The sequence below is a fragment of the Alternaria ventricosa genome (genome assembly GCF_023758065.1).
Source record: "Alternaria ventricosa strain BMP 2768 chromosome Unknown scaffold_36, whole genome shotgun sequence".
NCBI classification, from domain to species: domain Eukaryota; kingdom Fungi; phylum Ascomycota; class Dothideomycetes; order Pleosporales; family Pleosporaceae; genus Alternaria; species Alternaria ventricosa.
Genome location: NW_026055716.1, coordinates 136,906 through 159,379, shown reverse-complemented (window position 1 = coordinate 159,379; position 22,474 = coordinate 136,906). Strand labels below are relative to the sequence as shown.

At 57.8% G+C, this 22,474-nt stretch overlaps 8 protein-coding genes across 8 annotated transcripts; 4 read left to right on the top strand and 4 right to left on the bottom strand.

Annotated features, from left to right (window-relative positions):
• Positions 1-340: 340 nt before the first annotated feature.
• J4E93_010835 (uncharacterized protein) lies at positions 341-3,871 on the bottom strand (the record flags this gene model as incomplete). Its single annotated transcript, XM_049348711.1, has 3 exons — positions 341-2,147; positions 2,210-3,053; positions 3,115-3,871. 3 exons carry the CDS (start codon positions 3,869-3,871, stop codon positions 341-343), a joined length of 3,408 nt encoding a protein of 1,135 aa, XP_049194165.1.
• Positions 3,872-4,374: 503 nt separating this feature from the next.
• J4E93_010834 (uncharacterized protein) lies at positions 4,375-5,244 on the bottom strand (the record flags this gene model as incomplete). The annotated part of the gene is made up of 4 exons (XM_049348710.1): positions 4,375-4,490; positions 4,553-4,924; positions 4,985-5,084; positions 5,170-5,244. 4 exons carry the CDS (start codon positions 5,242-5,244, stop codon positions 4,375-4,377), a joined length of 663 nt encoding a protein of 220 aa, XP_049194164.1.
• A 453-nt stretch (positions 5,245-5,697) lies between these two features.
• J4E93_010833 (uncharacterized protein) lies at positions 5,698-8,412 on the bottom strand (the record flags this gene model as incomplete). Its single annotated transcript, XM_049348709.1, has 1 exon — positions 5,698-8,412. One exon carries the CDS (start codon positions 8,410-8,412, stop codon positions 5,698-5,700), a length of 2,715 nt encoding a protein of 904 aa, XP_049194163.1.
• Positions 8,413-8,572: 160 nt separating this feature from the next.
• J4E93_010832 (uncharacterized protein) lies at positions 8,573-10,534 on the top strand (the record flags this gene model as incomplete). Its single annotated transcript, XM_049348708.1, has 3 exons — positions 8,573-8,608; positions 8,659-9,069; positions 9,092-10,534. The coding sequence occupies 3 exons, from the start codon at positions 8,573-8,575 to the stop codon at positions 10,532-10,534; spliced, it is 1,890 nt and encodes a 629-aa protein (XP_049194162.1).
• A 1,154-nt stretch (positions 10,535-11,688) lies between these two features.
• J4E93_010831 (uncharacterized protein) lies at positions 11,689-14,560 on the top strand (the record flags this gene model as incomplete). Its single annotated transcript, XM_049348707.1, has 2 exons — positions 11,689-12,502; positions 12,558-14,560. The coding sequence occupies 2 exons, from the start codon at positions 11,689-11,691 to the stop codon at positions 14,558-14,560; spliced, it is 2,817 nt and encodes a 938-aa protein (XP_049194161.1).
• Positions 14,561-16,025: 1,465 nt separating this feature from the next.
• Positions 16,026-17,946, top strand: J4E93_010830 (uncharacterized protein; the record flags this gene model as incomplete). The annotated part of the gene is made up of 2 exons (XM_049348706.1): positions 16,026-16,894; positions 16,941-17,946. 2 exons carry the CDS (start codon positions 16,026-16,028, stop codon positions 17,944-17,946), a joined length of 1,875 nt encoding a protein of 624 aa, XP_049194160.1.
• Positions 17,947-18,524: 578 nt separating this feature from the next.
• Positions 18,525-20,171, bottom strand: J4E93_010829 (uncharacterized protein; the record flags this gene model as incomplete). Its single annotated transcript, XM_049348705.1, has 1 exon — positions 18,525-20,171. The coding sequence occupies one exon, from the start codon at positions 20,169-20,171 to the stop codon at positions 18,525-18,527; it is 1,647 nt and encodes a 548-aa protein (XP_049194159.1).
• A 300-nt stretch (positions 20,172-20,471) lies between these two features.
• Positions 20,472-22,206, top strand: CCT2 (T-complex protein 1 subunit beta; the record flags this gene model as incomplete). Its single annotated transcript, XM_049348704.1, has 4 exons — positions 20,472-20,474; positions 20,527-20,675; positions 20,724-22,098; positions 22,147-22,206. The coding sequence occupies 4 exons, from the start codon at positions 20,472-20,474 to the stop codon at positions 22,204-22,206; spliced, it is 1,587 nt and encodes a 528-aa protein (XP_049194158.1).
• Between the last annotated feature and the right edge of the window lie 268 nt (positions 22,207-22,474).

The following is a 22,474-nucleotide window of genomic DNA, read 5'->3' as shown; positions in this document are numbered from 1 at the left end:
CGGGCTGATGGGGAGTTACTAAAAGCGTAACGGCCGTTAGAAATGTGTTTATAGACCGTTTGTGAAGAGAATTTGTGCCATTGTCTGGACGTCCTACCTGGCATCACATCGCACTGCTCTGCTATGCTTACTCAAAAGTACGAATTCCCGCGACCGCAACTCGTTTTTTGTGGATTCCTCTTTACCAAGCACTCTCCTTTCCCCTCAGTCCAAACTCACATCACTCTCCGTCTCCCAAACCCTGCCAATTTCCATATCCCTAACGCTCGACCAGACTCTTTCCAACTCTGCAGAGGTGGAGATACGAAGTCAGTATATATCTCAAATGCACTTCATACCGTCAAAACTTACCGGCCGAATCCCTCCTGGCCTTCTTCTTCAGCTCCGCAACGGCAATCGCCATTCGTCGCTGCAGACGAGTCTGCTGGCCATGTAGGGCACGAGCCATAGCGCATCGCGTGTAGCAGTGAAAGGCGATGCGATGCTTCCTAGCGGTACCAGAGAGACGTTGGAATGAGGCCTTTCGCGGCTGGGTTAGCGCTAGAAGCTTGGTGTTCCTAGAAGATGACGAAGGAAAGATGGCCGTGATACGGGATTTGCGAGACGTAGTGCTGGAATATGTGATGCGGTGGTATATCCCTTTTGGCTTGTTCCTGGTCGCCGTAGCTAATGAAACGCACCCTATAGATCTTGTGCCGCTGTGTTTGTTGTCATCGTTGATGGGTGCTGCGAGTGAGATTGCGGCAGCAGTGCCCATGACCTGACGGATTTGCGCGCCCAAGGAATGGCGCTGGTCTGCTTCGGGCGCAATGGAAGTGGGGATGTGTTCGTCCGCAGCGACTTCTACACATGCGCCGTTCCAACCGCCTGAGTTGAGCAAGTGAACTGGGCGGCTCGTGGAGTCAACGCCCGCTTCGTATTTGCGCCTGATGTCATTTCTCTTGTCCTCGAAGCGTGACAAGGCCTCCATATCCTGGGTATCGATAGCGACATCAAGGACTTCTAGACTATCAGGCTCGTCTGACCAGTTTTTCGTGTCGCACTGTGTATGCTTTTGTCCCAAGATCTGAGACCCCAGCGTATACGTCCCACCATCTTCTGAGTCTCGATCTGCCTCGAACGTGCGCTTGGTGCCGTTGACGATGCTCAGCGGAGGCGCAAGGCCATCTAAAGCATCGGAAACCTCAGTCACCACTTCGTCTTCGGATTCTGCCTGTGGAACGCTCTCTTCGACACCAGAAGCCTCTTTCTCAGCTTCTTCAGCAGCATACGAAGCCTTGAGACCCTCCCAATCCCCCTTGACCCGTAACTTGGCGCGCCTCAACTCCACATCACCCTTGGCAAGGGTCAAGTCATGCATCATCTCAGCGACACGTCGAATCTGCTTCAACGGTACGACTTTGGCTGAGAGCTGCTGTCCAGCACCCTCCTTCGCTTCGGCCTCTTCTTCTTTCTTAGTCTTGGGCTCAATTCGAAGATCGCGGAAGAGATCTGTTATCAGTTGGAAATTGTGGGGCTCGGGATTTGCATTGATGTCTTCAGCCCGGGAGCGCCGTACATCGTCGCTCATGAGAACTTCCTCGCGAAGGCGTAGAACGAGGCCGAAGGCGCGACGATAGAAGGAGAGGAAGTCAAAGTTACTGTGTACTTCGTTCTCCTGCAGTTCTGACCTCATGGTACCTAGCAGCTTGGCGTGTGTCTCGTCCTGCTTGTCGAAATCGGGTTTGCGTACCCTGGCCTTGTCCTTGCCTTTTCGCCTTGGCTTCGAGGGCGTGATCTTGGTTGCTAGATCGGCAAACGTGCCTCGCAAGTCCTCTGAGATCCGTCTAGCCTGTTTGCAGTCATCGTCTGATGCGCCTCCAACAGCCTCTTTCCGTCGGTAGAGATGGTTGAAGACTGCATGACGCCTCAACCAACGGTTATTGTCCGGGTTCGGGCCATAGTAATCGGAAATCTTAGCCTCCAATGGCAAATCACTCCGTAAACCGCGTTTCACTCCAACTTGTTTCGGCACCCGAGGGAGGTACCTGGAAGTGTGGCGGAAGTCCGTGGCCATAGCGCGGCTACTGGTGCTACCCGAGAGGAGATAGCGATTGAGAAAGTCGTTAGGGTGGGTCGGTGGATCGCCGTGAAACAAAGCTCTTGACCTAAGCGTTGAGCACAGAATCAGTGCGTGTCTCACATGTAGTTCATACGCTGAAAATCTTACCCATGCATCTTGATCAGATAGTCGAGGTCTGGCCACTGGATGTTCAGACCGCCGATTTGGCAGGCGGCGTTGTAGAGGTGAGCGAGGCCATTGATGAACCACTGTATCTTGGTAATGGTAGTATGGTGGTAGATCTGGTTGTAGTGCCACATTGAAAGTCCCGCGAGCGTCGAATGAACGGTGATGAAGACGCTAGCAGCCATCGGCACTTCTCGCGAATTCAGAACATCTTGCAGCCAGTCCAACAGCCTGTCTAGAGGCTTCAACAGGAGGGTACTGAACTTGATCTCTTCTTTGCACATGTAGTCAGGCTTTGTTCCCTTGGCCCACATGCGGTCTTCGTAGTCGACATGACAACGGATACATCTGGCGATGTCTAAGCCGTGCTCGGTGAGGTCGCGTATCATCCGACGACAGTCCTCGCGCACTGCCTCTTGGATGTCGAGAACAATGGCAAGGCCGAAGGGTAGGTAGTCTTGTGATGTACATTGATGCAACAGCATCTCTGCGGTAAAGTGATCCCACTTTGGAAGCTTGAGGTTGCCCTTGCGAATAACGTCGAAGAACCTCAAGAATATCATGAGAGGGTGCTCCTGGATGTCGTTGCCAATACTGTCCTTCATCGGGCGCTTATTCGTGACGTAGCTCTTGATCAAGACGGCAGCATCATCCAGACAAAACAGGTGACGCAGTGCCTTTTCAGTGAGCGGTGTTGCTGCGTTCTGTGCTCCAGTGTTGGGAGCTGCTTTGATCGTATCGAAAAGCTGACGGATGAGTGTGGCCAGGTCTCCTGGTAGCAAATCGAGCTCCTCCATCAGTGCCTTGACGTTCTGGTGCAAATGATCTAAACGCAGGTGGACGAAGTCAGTATCTACTTCACATGCAATTTGTACAGAGACACTTACCCTGGGCGAGGTCGGTCACTAGCGCTGCGGTCATCGCATTGACATGGCCCTCATGGTAAGCGACCCACACCTCGTAGATGACAGCCCGTATGCGGTTGAACTTGTAGAGGAAGCAGAGTACAAGAAAGTCACGGCGCAACTGTTCCTCCTCTGCAGTCAGCAGATTCTCCTCTGGTATCGCCGCCTTCGTCATCGTCTTGGAAGTCAGAGTCTGCTGCTGCTGACTGCCATCATCCATGTCAACCTGGTCCCGCTGCCGCATCTTCTCAAGTAAATCGTCCTGTTCGTCTTGGCTTTTGTTGGACTCGGCGGGAAACTGAATGAAGACAAGGGTAGGCGTGTCAGTCTTGCCGTTTCGAGCCTTATTGATACCGGGGACAAGATCCTTCAGCACCGCCATGAGCGCTTCTAAGCTGCCATTGAAGTATTCATGACCCAGGTCCGCCGTGTTATTTTGTTTGTGATATTGCGTTACCTCCTTCCTTGACCGGATAGCGTCTCCCAGGTCGTCGATACCACTGGTGTCCGCGAGCGGAATGCTCGTAGCGGCTATGGCGTTGACGAGCTGCTCCTGTTTCTGTAGCGGTATTCTGTAGCCCTTCTTATTCTTTTTCTTCTTAGCCTGGTCTGCAACCACATTTGCAATCTCCACGCCACGTTGGAAGGCTGTCTGGAGCAACCACGCTTGGAATTGGTCGGTGTAGGTCTTGTAACGCTTGACCGTCTCGGGGAGTTCATTTTGTCGGTAGTAATCCATTTCTTCAGTAGACTGGATCTGCAGCCGAGGAACTGAATACCGGCGACAGTAAAGACGGGGAGGAGGACTGATGGCGGCAGATAAAGCTTGTGGGGCAGACTTGCAAGTGCACCAGAGGAAAAATCACATGGAGACCTGTGCTTTCTGACATAGGATGAATGACGAGTAGAGGACGAAACTTCAACGACAACTCGCGCTCAAGCGGAGGACTCACACTTGTATATTGCGCAGGGCCAAGCCAGGAAGGCGTAATTATGGCCCACTGAGATTTCGTTGCTGTGTCAACCCTGATGTTACCAGGTGGTGGCCTAGAGACAGCAGTTTAAAGTGAAAGGAGCGCGAATCCCCAATACCATAGCCCCTGTCAGCTCTGAAATTGTCACGAGCATCTCGTTACAGCTAGCATGGTCAATGGGAGACAGTCGCTGTGGTCGGCTGGAATTCGTCGTGGAATACATAATCCGGGACTGTATGCATGGTCGTGTCGGCCGATGGTAAAGCTTTTACAGCAATGAGCGCCATTCCTTGCTAGACGGCCTCTCCAGACCCAAATGGTCACATAGCTGACCCATGTGATCGACGCCCCAGTACCCCTCAGTCTCTCCTCTCGCGTTGGTAGCTGCCGCACATGGTCAACAAACACTTTCTGATTATCTGACATAGCACCAATTCTGCGCTTACCGACAAACCATGGCAGCCCAAAGGCGCCGTCTTCAAACGCCTTGGTAGTGTTTCCACCCAGAGCCTGCTTCACCTCATCGGTCTTCGTCCTCGCGATCACCTTTTGCGCCTCTTCGTCACTGCCCAAAACAGTCCCAAGGATAGCCTGCAGATTCTCCGGCTTAGTCGGGTCGTTCCAGTGCGCCCAGAAATTTTCGTAGCAGAGCTCTATTGCGCGTTCAAGTTTTTGTGGGTGAGAGAGCGAGAGAGATACCAGGGCGCGCTGAATGGGCAATGTGCTGACAGGGAAGCCAGGCGGAGCATCTTGCAGGATGGGCACGTTGAACTGTTTCGACAAGCGCTGGCGCTCCGTATTGATCCACTTGTCTTTGTCTGTATGATGTTAGAGGTCCGGGTAGACAGTGGCAAGTCTGAGAACAAAACTTGACATACTCTTAATGTTCAGCGGCGGTGTGTTCCCACAGACCTTCATCAAACCCCCAAGCAGGATCGGCACATATTGCACCTCGACCTGTTTGAAGGCCTTTGAATTCTGCACAAACGCTTCGATTAGCACCGCATTACACCTCTATGTCGCAAACGTGCTTCAACCTATACCACCACCCAGACGAACTCACCTTGAGGACGTGGAAAGCAATGTAGGCAAACGGGCTCACAATGTCCACGTAGAATGTAATCTTCGGCTGAGACATGACCGGCTTTCTTTAGAGAGCGAGTCTGTGGGAGCTGTTGTGGGGATAAGACAGGGGGTGCGACTTTGTTCCTGGCACCATGCCCTATGTATGTAGGTGCTGGGTGAGGAGTCGGGACCGGTGATCTCATAGCCGGTCAGAATAACCGAGGCACAGACGGCGATCCATCTATTCGCAGGCCGTCATCTGCTTACACCGATTTGGCAGCTCCAAGAGATGCTGGTCACTGTCAAAGAATATGCAAGATCCGAGGAGCTGTTGCTTTACGCCGAATATTGCCTGCGACTGAGGGCTGGAGGATGCGCTGGCGACCATCATCTTCGGTGTCACGCAAAGCAAGTGCAACAGCCGCACACGTAGTTCGATAATGACAAACTTTGGTATCTACCCTGCGCCTATAACACAGCTACTCGCCTTGAACTCATCACTGAACAGGATCTCCTCGGAGTGCCTTCAATCAACCATTACAATGTCTCTCTCCAGCTGCGATGTGCCATTCGTAATGGCCTTTACCTCCCCAGCTACTTCATCCATTTCCTTTAGAGTAAAGTCCAGCAAGTAGCTCTCGTCTACCAACTCCTCTACCCGCTTGTAGTGTCTCTCAGAGTACACCTTGATAGCATCCAGCACGTCCTTCAAACTGCCCTTCGCCCCTACTTTCCCCTGCGGCCTCAGACTGGCTAGCCGAGAAGCAGGGTAGGACTTGACCACAGCCCATAGGATTTTTTGAGCGATCGGCGCGGTGCGGACGTTGGTGTTCCAGTCACGGAGGCGGATGAGCAGTTTGTACAGCTGCTCGTCTGCCAAAGAGGCGAGTACTTCGTCAACGGTATGGAGACCTGAAAGGCTGTCTGCATCTGGGTGCTCAGTCTCTACTACCGACTTGAAGAGGGAGAAGAGGCGGGCTGGCTGGTCCATTTGGAGGGCGAGTACGATGGCTTCGCGGTAGTTGCCGGCATACGTGTAGTTTTGTAGTTTCTGATCGAGTTCGACGCGTTCTGTCTCTGCAGTCGTCGCAGCTTCCAGCGTGGAGCTTGTTGTATCCTCCCAGAACGTGATGACACTGTCTCCACCACCAGAAACCAAGGCGCCTGTTGTTGGATGTGCGGCGAGCGCCCAGACACGGTCGGTGTGGTTATCGAGTGTGGTCATGGCCTCGCCCGAGAGTGAGTCCCAAATCTTGACAAGCCCATCACCAGCTGCAGAGGCTACTTGCGGACCGCGCTTGTCTCGTGCATCGACGGGCCGGTAGGGCAACCACGACAGCTTCAAAACACTGTTGGAGTGGCCTTCCAGGGTGAGCAAACAGCTGTAGTCTGCTAGGCTCCATATCTTGACGGTTTTGTCGCCGCTGCCTGTTGCGATCAGGCCCTTGTTTCCCGAGTTTGGCGCCTGGGACGCCTTGGGTGCGAACTTGACCGACCATACGCCGCGTTTGTGGCCCCGAAGGACACCGATGGCCTCTCCCTCTGCGGCGGAATAAATCTTGACGGTGCGATCCTGCGATGCGGATGCGAAGAGACTGCCAGAGGGGTCGATGTCGATGGCGTTGATGTCTCTGTCGTGTGCTTTGCGGGTGTACTTGGCTCGCAGTTTGCCCTTCATCTCTTTGGTAGTATCCCACCGCTTGACGGTCCTGTCCTGCGATCCGGTCACGACATATGCGGGAGGATGCGAGAGGGGGTCGGTAAAGGCGGCTGACGATTCCTGAGGTATTGTATGCGGCAATGCAATCGCGCCGAGCGACTCGGCGTGGCCAGTGAGGACTGCGGCGCAAGTGTAGGATTCGTTCGCGGGATCGATTCGCCATAACCGCGCCGTATTGTCTTTGGCACCTGTAGCAAGCCAGTGGCCTGACCAGTCTACGTCCAGACAGATGACGATGTCCTCATGTCCTTTGAGCAAGCCGACATCCGCACCGAAGTATCTGCCCTGGGTTGCGTCGTCTCCATCAGACTCGTTCAACGTGATGATGCGGATGTCTTCCGAGTTGGTGTTGAGCGCCAGTAGCGACTTGTCTCTGCCAACGTAGGCAATGTCGATGACCTCGTCGTGCGTTCCCGAGACGCGGCGGAATATGGGGAGCGGGTCGATGGTGTCCTGCACGCCGAGCGACTCGGCTGGTCTGAGTGTGTAGAAGTTGAGCACTTGGTCGGCATGGACCGAGACCAAGTAGGGTAACGAAGGATAGTAGAGAATGTTGACAATCTCGTCCGTCTCGGTTCCAGGCGCTTGCTCTCGGGTGAGCTCTCTGCCGCTGGACGCGGACCAGAGGCGCAGTCGGCCGTTCTCTCCACCCGAATACAGCGTGTTGCCGTCGGGGAGAAAGCCCGCGCTCTCGATGCCTTCGAGAGCAGCAATGGTGCGCTGCGCCTTCCACGTGTGCGAGTCCCAGACAATCAGCGTCTTGTCTCGGCTGGCAGACACGAGGGCCTTTTCGTGCGGCGAGTACTGTAGCGAGCGCACGACGGAGACGTGCGAGTCGAGCACGGCGGCGCTCTTGCGCTTGTGCAGGTCCCAGATGCGTATCCGGCCGTCTTCGGCACCAGAGGCCAGGCGGAACTGCATCTGGCTCTCGCCCTGGGCGTGCTCCAGCTCGGCAGCGTCTGGGCGCGACTTCCTCTTCCTCTTCCTGTTGTTGTCGGGGGCGTCTGGGCGCTCCGCCACCTCTACCTCGAAGAAGTGCAGGGCCGAGACGACGCCGCCGTGGCCGTGGAAAGCGTGCGTCGTGTAGCCGCCGACAATGTCCCAGATCTTGACGACGCCGTCTGCGCCTCCGGTTGCAACCAGCGTGCCGCTGCGGTCTGTGGCCAGGGTGACTACGGGCGATGTGTGGGGCCGCAGTGTGCGCAGAAGCTCGAGCTCGATGGTGTCGTCGTCCGTGGCCGGGGGGTGGAGGGCGAAGAAGCGCATCGACAGCGACCGCGAGCACACGACGAGGTGGGATGCAGCTGGCGTCAGCACCAGGGCCGTGATGGCCTCGCCGTCGCCCTCGACCCTTGCCAGCTCCTGGCCGTTGGTGAGGTCGGACAGAAGGACATCCTCGCCCAAGCTGGCGGCCAAGATGCGCCCGTCTTCGCTGAGGGCCAGGCTGCCGCCCGCGTAGATGGGCTGCAGGGTGCGAGCGACGCTGTACGTGGTCTTGACGGCAGCTCGTTGCGCCGACATGATGGGCCGTGTGGTAGAGGCAGAGGCAGGAAGCGTATGCTGGGCGAGCTGAGGGCGCAGGAAAAAAGTTTATCGATAAGACGGCCCCACGGCGCGCTGACGTCTGGCGGCGCGTCTCCCGCACACCCACCGTGCCACCTCCTCCACCACCACCACCACCATGGGCCGCCAAGCCTACCTGGACAAGATGGCCTTTGTACGGACCCCGCCAGCGCCGCGCGCACATGCTGGCTAACACGGTGCTAGGGGCGCTCGGCCTTTGCGCCCACGCAGGCTGCATCGCAGTCGGCCGCGTACGTCCAGCTCGAGTCGGCGCAGGCTGACGTCCCGCCGCGCTACCACGAAGCGACCGCCAACAGCTACGTTCAGCTCTACGACGAGCGCGGCAGCCCCATCAACCCGCGCTCCCACCAGTACGGCAAGAAGCTGCGAGGCGCCCAGAACGATGTGCTGGCCTCGGTCGGCGTGGTCGAGCGGCGACACGCCCCGGCGGGAGCCTTCCCGCGCGCCAGCCACGACCGCCTCGAGCTGCTGGAAGCCGAGGACACCGTTGGGAATGCCATTGCACTGGCGACCACGCTCACCGAGAACCTGTGCACCTGGTGGATAGGCACTCTCAGGGAGAGGATTCTGGCACGTTCCTGCCGCCGCCCGCTCGTGGATCCACTAACCGGCGCAGACGTTCCACTATCCCCATGCCCTCACCTTTGTCCAAATCGCGGCCGCTGAGCGTGCCCTCTCTGGCGCCCCCATTGTCTATGCCGGCTTTGCCGCGCGCGTGTTTGCGACCATGCACATCCAAGCCATTGTCTACAGCACCTTTGTCTATCAGCCTGTCGAGCGCTTGCTCTATGCCACACGCGCAACCGCAAGGACACGCAACTTCTTCCGCCACGCCAGGAGAGCCCTCAAGTCTAGCCTTCGCCTGGGCCTCGAGATGCTGTGCTATCCCTTCTTCTACCACGCTGCGTTGCAACGCCTTGGACTAGTGCCCGCCCGCCCACTACTGCCAGCCTGGCGGTCCCTCAACCCCCTCTCAGACTCGTCGCCTCTGCCGTTCTCTCTGCACTGCAATGCGTCTGATTCCATGGCGGACTGCATCGGTGCAATCTTGACCTCGCCCGCCATCCTCCTGTGTGCTGAGCACTCCATCGAGCGCTGGGTCTACGCCTGCGTCTACGAAGCTGTCGAGACGGCCATGATCCGTCCTGACGAGCCCGACATTCCCAGCCGGGACGCCAGTGGAAAGGACCGGGCCTTGGCTGTTCTCGGGCTGCGACGGGAGTCACCGCCCCTGATTCGGGACGCCGTTCACAGCCTGCTCGCAATGCTTGGGTGGGCCCGGCCGGTGTCCCCTCCGAGCGCACAAAGAAAGCGGGCAACGGAGCTTGCACCCGCAATCGCCTCGAGCGAGATCCAGACGCTACAAGTTGGTGGCACTCAGGTTACCGGCGCTACCCCACTCAATCTCCCCGTCCTGCACTCGCAAGATCACCCTTCCGCAGAGCCGCTCGATGCAGATGTCATTGCCGTTCCGATCGATGCATTTGAGGACCTGGTGCGATCTACCACCCCGCCAGGGTCGCCGACACAATCGGAGCAGAACGAGAACGGTCCCCGGATACGCATAACGTCGAGGGAAGGAATCGTAGAGATGGAAGTCCGTCTCCCGCCTAGGATACTTTCCACGCACACGCAAGTCGCAGAAGGCTCGGATCCGTTGCAAGACGACGCAGCTGCCGGGTCAAGGAACCGAGCCCGCTCAATGGACGGTCATGGATACCACCGCGTCACGCAACTCTCGTGTGAGCCGGCGCAGATGATCAGTGCAATGATCAGAGCCCAGCTTGTCGGCCTTGTCATGCTCCCATTGAGGATGGCCACTTTGCGAGCGATTGCCTCACATTTTGTAGCCAGGCAAGAAGGGCATGCAGGGTCGTACCGCATTGTGGGTGGGTTGGGTCTCGGTGAGGGTGTGGGCTGGCGGAACATTGGCACCCAGCTCTCACGCGTAGCGCTCTGTGGTGCACTGGAGCTGACTATCGATCTTGGCCTGTGGGGATTGCAATATCTGGCCATTACAAAATTCGGGCAGAGTGTCTTCGGATGGGGTGCGCTTTGAGCGTATCACTCGCTTGGCAGACGGCACCATGGCCAGTGACATGCTCGGCAGCACCCGATGCAGTGGCCTTGGAGTGGCACCTCTGGCGGTTGTGTTGTTTCACGAGTAAGTAGACTCGAGTGCCGGCATGGACAATGCTCCGAAGGGGAACAGTGGATAACAAGGTCCCCGCAATACCGGTGGGTTGGTCTCTGGTTGGTCACCATGCTGGAGCATGCTTGATCACGAGGCCATTCAAGCGAGGCTTCCCGACGCCGGCGGGTCATTGGTGTTTGTTGGTCCGGCAGTCGTTGGTAGGAGTAGTGGTGGCTCGGAAGGCAAACGCGGCAGCACGTGCAATGTGGCGCGCTCCCGCAGCACCAGCGCGTTAGTCTCTGGCTGGAGAGGACGCGGCGACATTGGGGTTTGGTGCAGTGAGGCGGAGACTGCGGATGGTTCTGTATGTAGACGGGCGGATCAGCAGGGATCGCCAGCAGGTCTTTGTATAGCGTCACAGAAACGTCGCTCCCAGAGGCGCTGCGAGATGCCGACAGAACAGCATGCGCACAGAGAGTATGTAGAGGTAGCCGGGCCAGGGTCTGCAGATGGCAGCTGCTGTGGGTGCCGACATTAGTGAACCCCTTTTCCCAGGTACACAGGGCCCTGCGTCTTTGGTGCGTTGGCGCGAACAGCCACGCCGCCCGCCCGTTCTGCTTGCACTGGCACGGCGCTTTCATCGGTCGGTCGTTCCTTCGTCGGGCCCCTGCACCAGCACCTGCACCTGCCCCGAGTCCCAGGGGATCCTGCCATCAATCTCATCACCGCTCCTTTTTCCCCACCACGCCAACACACTGCCGGCCGACCTCACGCTGAGCGACGCTGAGAGACGCTGCGTGCTGCCACATCCCATCGCCTCGCTGCCCCCTCGGACGCGCGCACGACGTCCCCGCCTCGACTGCGACGACCCGTCTCCGCTGCACTGCCTTTGCGCTTGCTTCCCGCGCCCTGCCTGTCGGCGACGCACTCGTCCCCGCCGCGTTGCTGGAGGGCCACGCCGGACATGTGCACAGCGGCATAGGCCACCTGCAAAAACAAAGCCTGTCGGGCCCACGACTGCAGCGCCAGCACCTCTGCCGCCCGCCGCAGCACTCGTACAGACGCGCCACCCCATCACCATGTCCGCCAACTCGCTGCCTCGCCCGTCGCGGCCCTCGATCGCTCCGCCCACCGGTCCCTTGCCCTCGCTGCCCGTCCCCAAGTCGCGGAGCTCCCACGGCGGTCCGACGACGCGCAGCTCGCTGCTCCCCGGCGCCGCCAGCACACGCGCTGTGTCGTCGTCGTCGCTGCCCTACCGCCCGACGTCGAAGCATCTGACGTCTCCCTCGGTGCCCTCGTTCCCGCCCGACGCTGGCGCGGCCGGCTCGCTGCCCGTGGGCAAGTCGCTGCGCAAGACGGTCAGCATCGGCTCCTTTCCCCAGCCGCCCAGGCACGGCGGACGCTCCAATCCCACCAGTCCGCTTTCCACCAGCTCCACGCCCGGCGGAGACACGGTCGACCGGAGGCTGTCGTCGATATCCAAGGGCCCAGCGCCCGCCCGGAGCAACAGTCTGAAGAAGCCGCGGAGCTCCAACATGGGCGGCGCGCGAGGCCTGCTCCCCAAGTCGCCCCTGTCGCCCCCGAGCCTGCTCAACGGCAGCGCCGACTCCGTCACCGTCGAGACGGCCCATCTCAGCCTCCCCTCGCCGCCCCAGAGCCGCACCTCTTCGCCGCAGGGCTCCTACGCCACCAGCGCAACCACATTCGAAGACGGGGACGACGGACGCGCCGACGCCAAGGCACCCAAGGACGGCAAAGGCAATGTCATTGTCAGCGTCCGCGTCCGCCCCGATGCCGGCGCCAAGGAACCCAAACACGACGTCGAGTGGCAAGTCAACAACAAGCAGGCCCTGATCGCCTACAAGGGCAAGGAGGGCGGAGACTACATTTACGGTATGCTTGCACACGGCGAGGCTCGCTGCACCGGAGCTAATTTGGCCTGACCTAGACAACGTATTCGATACCCAAGACAACAACGCGCGCGTGTACGATGCTGCAGCCAAGCGACTCGTCCGGAGGGTCATGGAGGGCTATCACGGCACCGTCTTTGCCTATGGCATGACGGGAACCGGCAAGACCTTCTCCATGCAAGGAACCGCGACGAACCCCGGCGTCATACCCCTGGCCATCACCGACATATTCTCCTACATCCGGGAGACGCCCCAGCGGGAGTTCCTCCTGAGGGTCAGCTACATCGAGATCTATAATGAGAAGATTATCGATCTGCTGGCGGGGCCCGTCGTGGGCATCAACGGCCAGACCGGGCCCGTGGAAGAGATCAAGCTGCGCGAGGACAGCAAGCGTGGCGTCTATGCGTCGCCGCTCAAGGAAGAGATTGTGCAGAGCCCGACCCAGCTCCTGAGGGTCATCGCCCGGGGTGACAATTCGCGAAAGGTGGCGGGTACGCAGTTCAACGCGCGCAGTTCCCGGAGTCACGCCGTCGTCCAGATCGTCGTCGAGAGCAGGGAACGCGCTCCTGGCCCTGCAATGAACGGCGACAAGCGCTCAGCCATTGTCCCGGGCGGCGTCCGTGTTTCGACGCTCAGTCTGATCGATCTGGCTGGCTCTGAAAAGGCGGCGGACAACAAGGAGCGGCGGACAGAGGGCTCCCACATCAACAAGAGCCTGCTCACCTTGGGCACAGTCATTGGCCGCTTGGCTTCGGACAAGGACAAGTCGGAAAAGGACAAAGGAAAGGGCGACAAGCACTTGCCGTACCGAGACAGCAAGCTCACCCGACTTCTCCAGCCCGCCCTGTCCGGAAACTCGCTCGTCAGCATCCTCTGCACTATCCAGATCGGAGCCAGCGGGAGTCCCGCTGCTGTCAACAGCCACACGGGCGAGACGCTGAACACGCTCAAGTTCGCTTCTCGAGCCAAGAACAACATCGTCAGCCACGCCAAGAAGGCCGACGAGTCCATGGGCGCTGCTGGGGATGCCGGCAGCCGAGCACTTCTGGATCGCTACCGCCTGGAGATTGAGGATCTGAAAAAGCAGCTGGCAGAAGGCAAGAACAAGGAGCCCAAGGAAGAAGAAGACGACGAGCTGAAAAAGGACAAAGAGGAAGAGAAGGCGCGCGAGTTGGAAGACAAGCAGCGCCATGAGGAGCAGATGCTTGAAATGCAGCTCGCTCGGACTGCCCTGAAGGAGCGGATTGAGCATCTCAACAGGCTGATCTTGAGCTCCAAATCGCTCGGCGTGAACAACGGCCGGTCCTTCTCGTCAATGAGCTTCCAGCGCGGTTCCGTCATGAGCAATCACCACCACGACATGCGCCCCAGCTCCATACGCTCCTCGGCAAGCCACGCCACCCTCGAAGTCCCAGGCAAAAGACAGAGCACGCCACATCTCCACATGGACGGCTCCGAGGAAGACGACTCGGTCGGGGAGAACGGAGACGGCATTGCGAGTCAGACCGTGCAGATCCAAGCCCTGCAGGCTGACCTTGCGGATAAGAACCGTTACATCGCGACCCTTGAGAAGCGCCTTTTGCATGCCCGGCGCTCCAGCCATTCTCGAGTTTCCATGTCCTTGTCGCACAAACTCACAAACAGCGAGGAGGGCGGCATGATTGCGGCGCTTGCCGAGAGAGACAACGAGATAGTCAACTTGCGGGCGCAGCTGGAAGACAAGGAGCGCATGATTGGCGCCCTCACGTCGGCTCGCAAGAAGAACGACAACGCACACGAGATGGGCAGCGAGTCGCCCGGCAGCCGGCGTACTTCGGGCTACCAACGCAGCGGCAGCGACGGCAGTGGAGTCAGTCTTCTGCCCAAGGGTCCCACATCGCCCGCGCTCAGCGTGAAAGCGCCATTCCTGCCTCCACCAGCTTCCAATGGCTCAACCAAGAACATCGAGGAGATGACGCGTATGCTCGACGAGATGATAACCGGCCGCGTCGAGAAGACTGCAAGGCGAAGCAGTCTCAGGCCCGTCACCGAGGGACCATGATTTTGCCCAGGCGAACCGATGAATCAGCTCGATCGAGATGAAACGAAGTACGGTAATGAGGATGAGATGAGATGAGACGAGATGTCGGCACGAGCGGCGCGGGGCACAGTACTTGCAACTTTTCTTCTCATTCAGCAACATCCTCAACTGCGAGGAACACATTAGCGACAGGCGTTTATTGGCAACGGAGTAATCATGGCCCAGGAATGGACTGGAAAATCGGATGCAGCGTACGGGACACGTACGCATGCTATGCAGGGGCGGCTTTCTGCTTGTTTACTCATTGCGATGCGCCCCGGAGGATTGTACACTACCACTTTTCTTTCTTCATCTTCCTGTGCCGAGGGACTTTCGATCTGATACCCCCTTTACATAGCTTTCGCGCATCTTTCTTGCCTACAATACGATATGGAGCCATGGAGAGTAGCTTCCACACCCTCTCGATGGAAAGTATGCTTTACATTCAGACCCCGTGCCGTCTTACCAGCTGCATCTCACAGGACCCCAAGTACTATACCTCCGATCCCGAGCTCCCGAGATCGTCTTACTTGCATGCGCATGACAGACTTCCTTTAATACACCTCACACCATCTGACTACACACTGTCTATTTCAAACTCGCAGTAAACGAACCAGTCTACATGCCCAAGTCCCAGGCCGCTACTGGTGTAAGCGACCAGTGGTGTCACTGTCATGTGGTTTTGGCTACTCGACCCTAGCATCGAAGGCGTTTGGCGCCGGAGACGGGTCGTCTTAGCAAGCACCAGTGCGTCAACAACGTTGCACTAAAAGGCCATTCTGAAACAACGACGTGGCCCGCGCACATGCGACAAATCGAGGCACCCTCCTGCGCCTTCCGCATTTACACTGCAACCTTCCTGGATCCAGCAAGTGCCATCTCCCGCAATCTTACCTTTGATCCTATCTTGGTGTCTGCCGCGCATCTTGAATCGTCGCTTCGGTGCCTTGGATCGCTTGCTGACCCTTCTCCTGCTAAGGACTCGGACGCTCCTGGATGGAGATCATTTCGTTGCGGGATCCTGCTCGGACGTCGGATTGTTTCTGGTTGTGAAACTCGACCTGCGCCAGGAGGGGCCTTCGTCCAGACACCTTAGGTTGCCGCCCTTTCGAATGCCTTCTTGAACGGCTTCTTGAACGTCTGCTTCTCCCTCTCCGTTGGTTCGCATCTTGAGGAACCGAAGAGACCGAGTTACATTCTTGTAGTTATTTACCCCTACCTGCTTGTTTGCTTTGTTTGATAGGCGGTGCCTACGTCCCCTCCTTTGACTACTTACATCTTTACTTGCTTGTTGGAGCGTTCGCTGCAGGGTCAGTGACGTCTACCGACTGCATATACTAGCAGTACAGCTTCGTCATCACAGTGGTACCATACACTGCAGGAGGCCGCCCGACTTGGCCGATATCTTACACCGTCCTCTGAATCCAGCAGGTCTACGGCAACCGACATGCTCAACCAGGCTGCGAAGAAGCTGTCCAAGATGCATGTTAGACGGAATCCGAATCTGTCCATACAGTCGACAGCTCACTACTCACAACTAAGCCCGCCGCCCCAATCTGCCACCTCGAGTGCGTTCCTCTCTCCCACGGTTCCTTCGAGACGTGGTCTGCTTGCGAGATCCCCACCGCCGAGTCCGAGCCTTCCGAGCCTGCTACCGAAACACGGCAAGAAGACGACCCAGCCGAGTCATTCAAGATTGGTAAAGCGGATACTCATAGGGTGCTGTGGAGTAGCATTTCTACTGTGGATTGTGCTGAGGCAGATATACGCACACTCACAAGGAGCGGCTGCTTACGAGGATGGCAACGAGGAAGAATGGGAGATGGTTGGTGGCAGTCAGTTGCCCCACGAGCCAGTTGCTCTCGCCCTCCAGGATGCGAAGGGAAAGATGAGGTGGACCGTGTCGATACCGTCCGACTATGAGTTCCCGCTCCGACCGGCACAGTACCGCGACATCTGCCACCAGTCCATGGAAGTCTCAAAGGGTCTGAGGCAGGAGGCGCATGCTTCGTCCGGGTTCGCGAAGAGGATGCTGAACTATTACCAGCAGGATCAGTATTACATCGACGTCCAAGAAGCGGAACAACAAGGCTTGTTGCCACCATCCAAGGCTGCAGGAAGGCCAAAGGGCTTTGTGGAAGACGAGGCTATCAAGGATGGCATCTCTACAGCGGGACTCAAGGTCTGTGACAGGACCTTGACCTATGCTATGGAGACGGAGGATGCAGGCTTTGGCAACACGCTGATGCGCATGTGGATGTCGTACGGTTTGGCCAAAGCTGAGAAGCGCGCCTTTTTCATCGATGACACGCGTTGGTATGTTCGTCCGTGTACCGCTGCTACTCGACACTGACACTCCCAGGCCCTATGGCAAATACTCGTCCTACTTCCAGCCTCCGCCCTCTGCGAACTGCCTCCCGCCTCCTCCATCCCACATCGTACCATGCCCACACACCGCCCGCCACATCGTCGTCAGTGGGGCAACGCTAAAGTCCACGTTCGGCCACTCTTTCACAGACGAGTGGGAAGACGCAACAAAGATGCGCGTCCAACGGCAGTCAAAGATCTTCGGCCTGGCTAGGACTGGCTACGAAGCACTCTTCAGACTTCGCTCAGACGACGAGACCTACGTCCTGCAACGGGCACTAGAAATGTACGGCGAAGTCAAGAGCGAAGGCGGCCTCAGCATCGCCATGCACGTCCGACACGGCGACAAGCACCCCATGGAATACCAATACCAGAAAGACTACATCCCACTAGCGCGCTACGTGGACACAGCGCGCGACCTCTACATTGACATGGTAGAGGGCGGTCTCAAGAAGAAAGCCCAGCGCAGCCTGCTCTCCTCCCCCTTTTCGTCCTCCACCGACCCTCTCGTCCCCCGCCACACAACTTCCAAGATGATACTAGCCTCGGACGACCCGCTGGTCTACGACTCTCCCGAACTAGGTCCCAACAGCATCCGAGCCCAAGACCGCATTGTGCTCGCCACCAAAGCCGCTCTCGAAGCCGCACAATCGCAGCCCAAGAAGAACACGTGGATCGACGAGATTACGGGCTGGGAAGGCGGATTCTACCGCGACGTCTTCTTCTCTCTGGGCCAGCCCGTGGGCAACGCGGAGGACATGAAGAAGGTCAACGACGAAAGCGTCGATGTGCCTGATGGCGCTATGAAACTGCGCGAACTGGTTGGGCGCGCTTATTTGCTGGATTTGAGCGTACTGGGCAAGGCGGACACGGTGGTATGCACGGTCAGTAGTACGAGCTGTAGGCTGTTGGCTATCATGATGGGGTGGAAAAGTGCGATTGTGGAGGAGAAGTGGCGGAATATTGATGGCACGTTTGAGTGGAAGGGGATTATGTGGTAGAGGGTGTCCCTTTTTGGGGTACTTAGGTGGAGGTATGGATGTAGGAGGGTGGGTTAGCGCCGGAGCCATGTGTAGGAATGAATAGCAACAGCCGAAAATTGCCTTCTACTTCCATCTTGTTTATTTCTGTTATTGAGTTTGAGATGTGAGGTGAGCATTCGTAATCCTTGCTATGGACAGCACCTGGCAACGTCACATGTGTGGGCTGATGTATTACCAAGTGTTGATTAAGCTGCCCAGCTCTTCACCTGTTGTCTTCTTATAGAGCCAGTGTGGAGCAAGTCGCCAGTCTGACTCGAAACCTCTCTCTTCTACATGTGAACTATTGGAGTGAGAGTGAGATCAAACAGCCAGTAAGCGGAATCACTCGAATTGAAGCGAAGTTAGGACAGACATCAGGCGGTATTGAGAGCATTATACGAGAGACACAATGGAGAGCAATAGCGGTTGGGGGGATAATCATAAAGGACATCCAAGCAAGCACCTCGATTGCCTTTGGTATATTCCCAAGCACCCGGCAGACATCAAATCAAACACCCCACCGGAAACTACTCATACAAAGCTCTACTTCTTCCTTGCTACCTTGCCTTTGGTTTCTGCCCTCTTCTCCTCTCCCAGACCATTAGGTATGCTTCCTTGGTAAACAGCGTCTCACCCCTCTCCTTCTCGACGTACAAATCTTGAATGCCGTACCACTCCTCTCTCGCTCGGTCTTTGACCTGCACTCTCCACACCTTGCTCTCTTGCTCACCCTCGACACTATCGTCCTTCTTCTTGACAGCCTCATGGGTGATGTTGGCTACGAGATCATACCAGATGGGCTCGCCGGGTGGGTATTCTTTGGGGTTCGGCTCGACGTAGGGCGACATGTCGAGGGAGTGAACGGGAAAGGTGACGATAGTTGGGTTGCGCTCCGAGACGAACTTGTTCTTGGAGAAGCGCTTGATGTTGAAGAGGAGGTACGGCGGTAAGGGGTGGAGGAGGCGGTAGCGAACCCGGTTCTTGGACTTTTCTTGCGGCGTGACACCGTTGTATTTTGAGAGGATGTTGACGAGGGGGACTTGCGGGATGATGTTCTTCTCGAGTGCGTCTTGGAAGAGAGGGGCTGCGGGCAGGTCGAGGGTTAGCACGAGGAAGCGCGATATCTCGGTCTGCACGGCTGCATCCTCAAAACGGAGACGGTCGCCGGCATCTGCACGAGCGGTGATTTCTTGCTGCTCGATCTTCAGCGTGCCTTGGAATACCTTCTGGATTATGCTGCTGTTGGGTTTTGTTCGCGAGCCGCCAACGGCCAGATGGAGGTTGTTGAGAAACCACGAGAGGAAGTCGACGGGGTCAGACTGATCAGAGAGCGTGTACCGTTTTGAGGACCGCAACGCAATCTCTTGGAGCAGTTCGTGGGGCGAGACGTGGGTCTTGAACGCCCGCGGGTTCCAGATCTTGCGGACAAGCGTGCTGAAGCGCTGCGCGAGCTGCGGCCGACTCGACAGGTCTTCCAACATGAAATAATTCCGCAAGGGGACCACGTGGGAGAGAGCTTGCACGACAACGTTGAAGTAGTCGTTCGCTTTGATGTTGTTCATGCCGACGAAGCCAGGTATATACTCTCGATTTGAGAGGTCCCACGACACTTTGGGCTCCCTGTCCAGCTTCGCGACCTCGTCCTTGGTCATGCGCGGATCTACGACGAATTTGATGTCATCCAACGACTTGGACGTGACTTCGTAGCCTTCGGGGAGCACGTAGACCTTCTTCGTCTCCATGTTGACGTATACGTGGTGTCCCTCTTCCAGAGCATGGAAGTAAGCTTGTGACTTTGGGCCGCGACCTTGGTAGTATTTGCCGCATACGAGGCAGGCGTAGACGTTGATGTTGGACAGAGTGACGGAGCACAGCTTCTCAAAGTCGAAGTCGAGGACTTTGCGATTGATCGTGTCCAGGTACAGGTCGGTGTATCCAGCCTCTGGGGCGGTCTGGCGTCTCGGCGCAGCGACGGCGGGCTCGTTGTCGTCTTCGTCCAGCTCCGCATGCTCCTCCTGGTGTGCGCCTGCGACGGCTACTTGCCCCCGGTCGCGCTGGCGCGGAGACATGGGGCGGCCGTTGCTGGTCGCGCCATTGGCCTGGGGGCTTTCCATGTCTTCATCCTCGACCCTGGCGCGCTTTGGTGCCGGCGACGGCGCGTCGTAGACTTGTTCGAGAGGTTCCAGCGCGGGTCGCTTGGACATTGTGCGCGGCGGAAAGAGGTGCGGTGCGTCGAGAGGCGGGAGAGCGTGCGCCTACAGCATCAGGCTTACGGCAGAGTCCGGTGCGGTGGTGAAGCATCAGAAGTCGTAGGCATCAGAAGTCGTAGGCATCTAGACGGTCACGGGCTCCGGTGGAACCATTGGCCGGGGAAGCTCCGCAGACACCGCAAACACAGCTCCAACGCGGGCAGGCCGAGAAAAAAGTCGCGTTCAGACACTACCCACCACCCACCGCACGCCCTCCCGAATTCCCCTCCTTGCCTGTTTACGAGTGCGTGCAAGATGGTATGCCGCCCGCCGCACGCGAAGAGGCGCAACAGTACTGACGCCCGTACAGTCCAACCCCACCCAGATCTTTGCGGAGGACGTCACCGAGGAGAAGGGCGAGAATGCGCGTCTCTCGGCCTTTGTAGGCGCCATCGCCGTCGGCGACCTGGTCAAGAGCACACTGGGCCCCAAGGGCATGGACAAGATATTACAGTCGGCGTACGTGACCCCGCGCCGTGCATAGTGTGCTGCGACTAATGTGTGCAGTTCTACCGGCGAGATCATGGTCACCAACGACGGCGCAACTATCCTCAAAGCGATTGCCCTCGACAACGCCGCCGCCAAGGTCTTGGTCAACATCTCAAAGGTCCAGGATGACGAGGTCGGCGACGGCACCACATCAGTCACGGTCCTTGCCGCCGAGCTGCTGCGAGAGGCCGAGAAGCTGGTCGACCAGAAGATCCACCCCCAGACCATCATCGAGGGCTACAGGATAGCGAGCTCTGCGGCCCTCAAGGCGCTAGAGAAGATTGCCGTAGACCACAGCAGCGACGAGCAGGCTTTCAGGAAAGACCTCGAGGCCATCGCCCGGACGACCCTCAGCTCAAAGGTGCTCTCGCAGGACCGACAGCAGTTTGCCAAACTCGCCGTCGACGCCGTCCTCAAGCTCGGAGGCTCGACCGACCTCACGCACATCCAGATCATCAAGAAGGCTGGCGGAAAGCTCAAGGACTCGTACCTGGACGAGGGCTTCATTCTGGACAAGAAGTTCGGTGTGAACCAGCCCAAGCGCATAGAAAACGCAAAGATTCTGGTTGCCAACACAGCCATGGACACAGACAAGATCAAGATCTTCGGTGCACGCGTCAAGGTCGACTCGACCGGCAAGCTCGCGGAGCTGGAGAAGGCCGAGCGCGAGAAGATGAAGGCCAAGGTCGAGCGCATCAAGGCACACGGCATCAACTGCTTCGTCAACCGGCAGCTCATCTACAACTGGCCAGAGCAGCTCTTTGCGGACGCCGGCATCTGCTCCATCGAGCATGCCGACTTTGACGGCATCGAGCGCCTGGCACTGGTCACGGGCGGAGAAATCACATCGACATTCGACCACCCGGAGAACGTCAAGCTCGGCCACTGCGATCTGGTCGAAGAGGTCATCATCGGAGAGGATGTCTTGATCAGATTCTCGGGCATCAACGCTGGACGGGCATGCACCATTGTCCTCCGAGGCGCAACCGAGCAACTTCTGGACGAGGCTGAGCGGTCGCTACACGATGCCCTTGCCGTTCTGTCGCAAACAATCAAGGAGCCCAGGACAACGCTCGGCGGTGGCTGTGCCGAGATGAACATGGCCAAGGCGGTGGCGGAGGCTGCACAAAACGTGGCTGGCAAGAAGGCCATTGCCGTCGAGTCCTTCTCCAAGGCACTCCAGCAACTGCCCACGATCCTGGCCGACAATGCCGGTTTCGACTCAAGCGACCTCGTTACACGCCTCCGGAAAGCCGTCTACTCGGGCTTGACTAGCTCGGGCCTGGATCTGTTGTCTCCTGGAGGTGGCATCACGGACATGAGGGAGCTGGGCGTCATCGAGAGCTACAAGCTGAAGCGCGCGGTGGTGTCGTCGGCGTCGGAGGCTGCCGAGGTGAGTTTGCCCATTGTTTGAGCTGGGGACCCGACTAACACGATCTAGCTGCTGCTGCGCGTAGACAACATTATCCGAAGCGCGCCGCGGAGACGTGAGCGCATGTAGGCATGGGACGAGCAAGCGTGATGGCGTGAAGGGGTCGACACTAGATAGGTGTATACTACGGAAGTCATGAATGCAGTCCGACAAGCTGGCTAAGGACCATTTTTCTTTGCGTCCTCCATGTCCGAGCTGCTTCCAGGGCCTGGCCGGACTTGATGCACGTCGGCGGTTGCTGGCAAATGACGAGTGAAGTAATCAGGCCATGTCGCGACGTGTCTCTACGGACTCGCGGGCATGCTCAGCCCTCGCAGCATGTCTTGTTCAGTTTCAT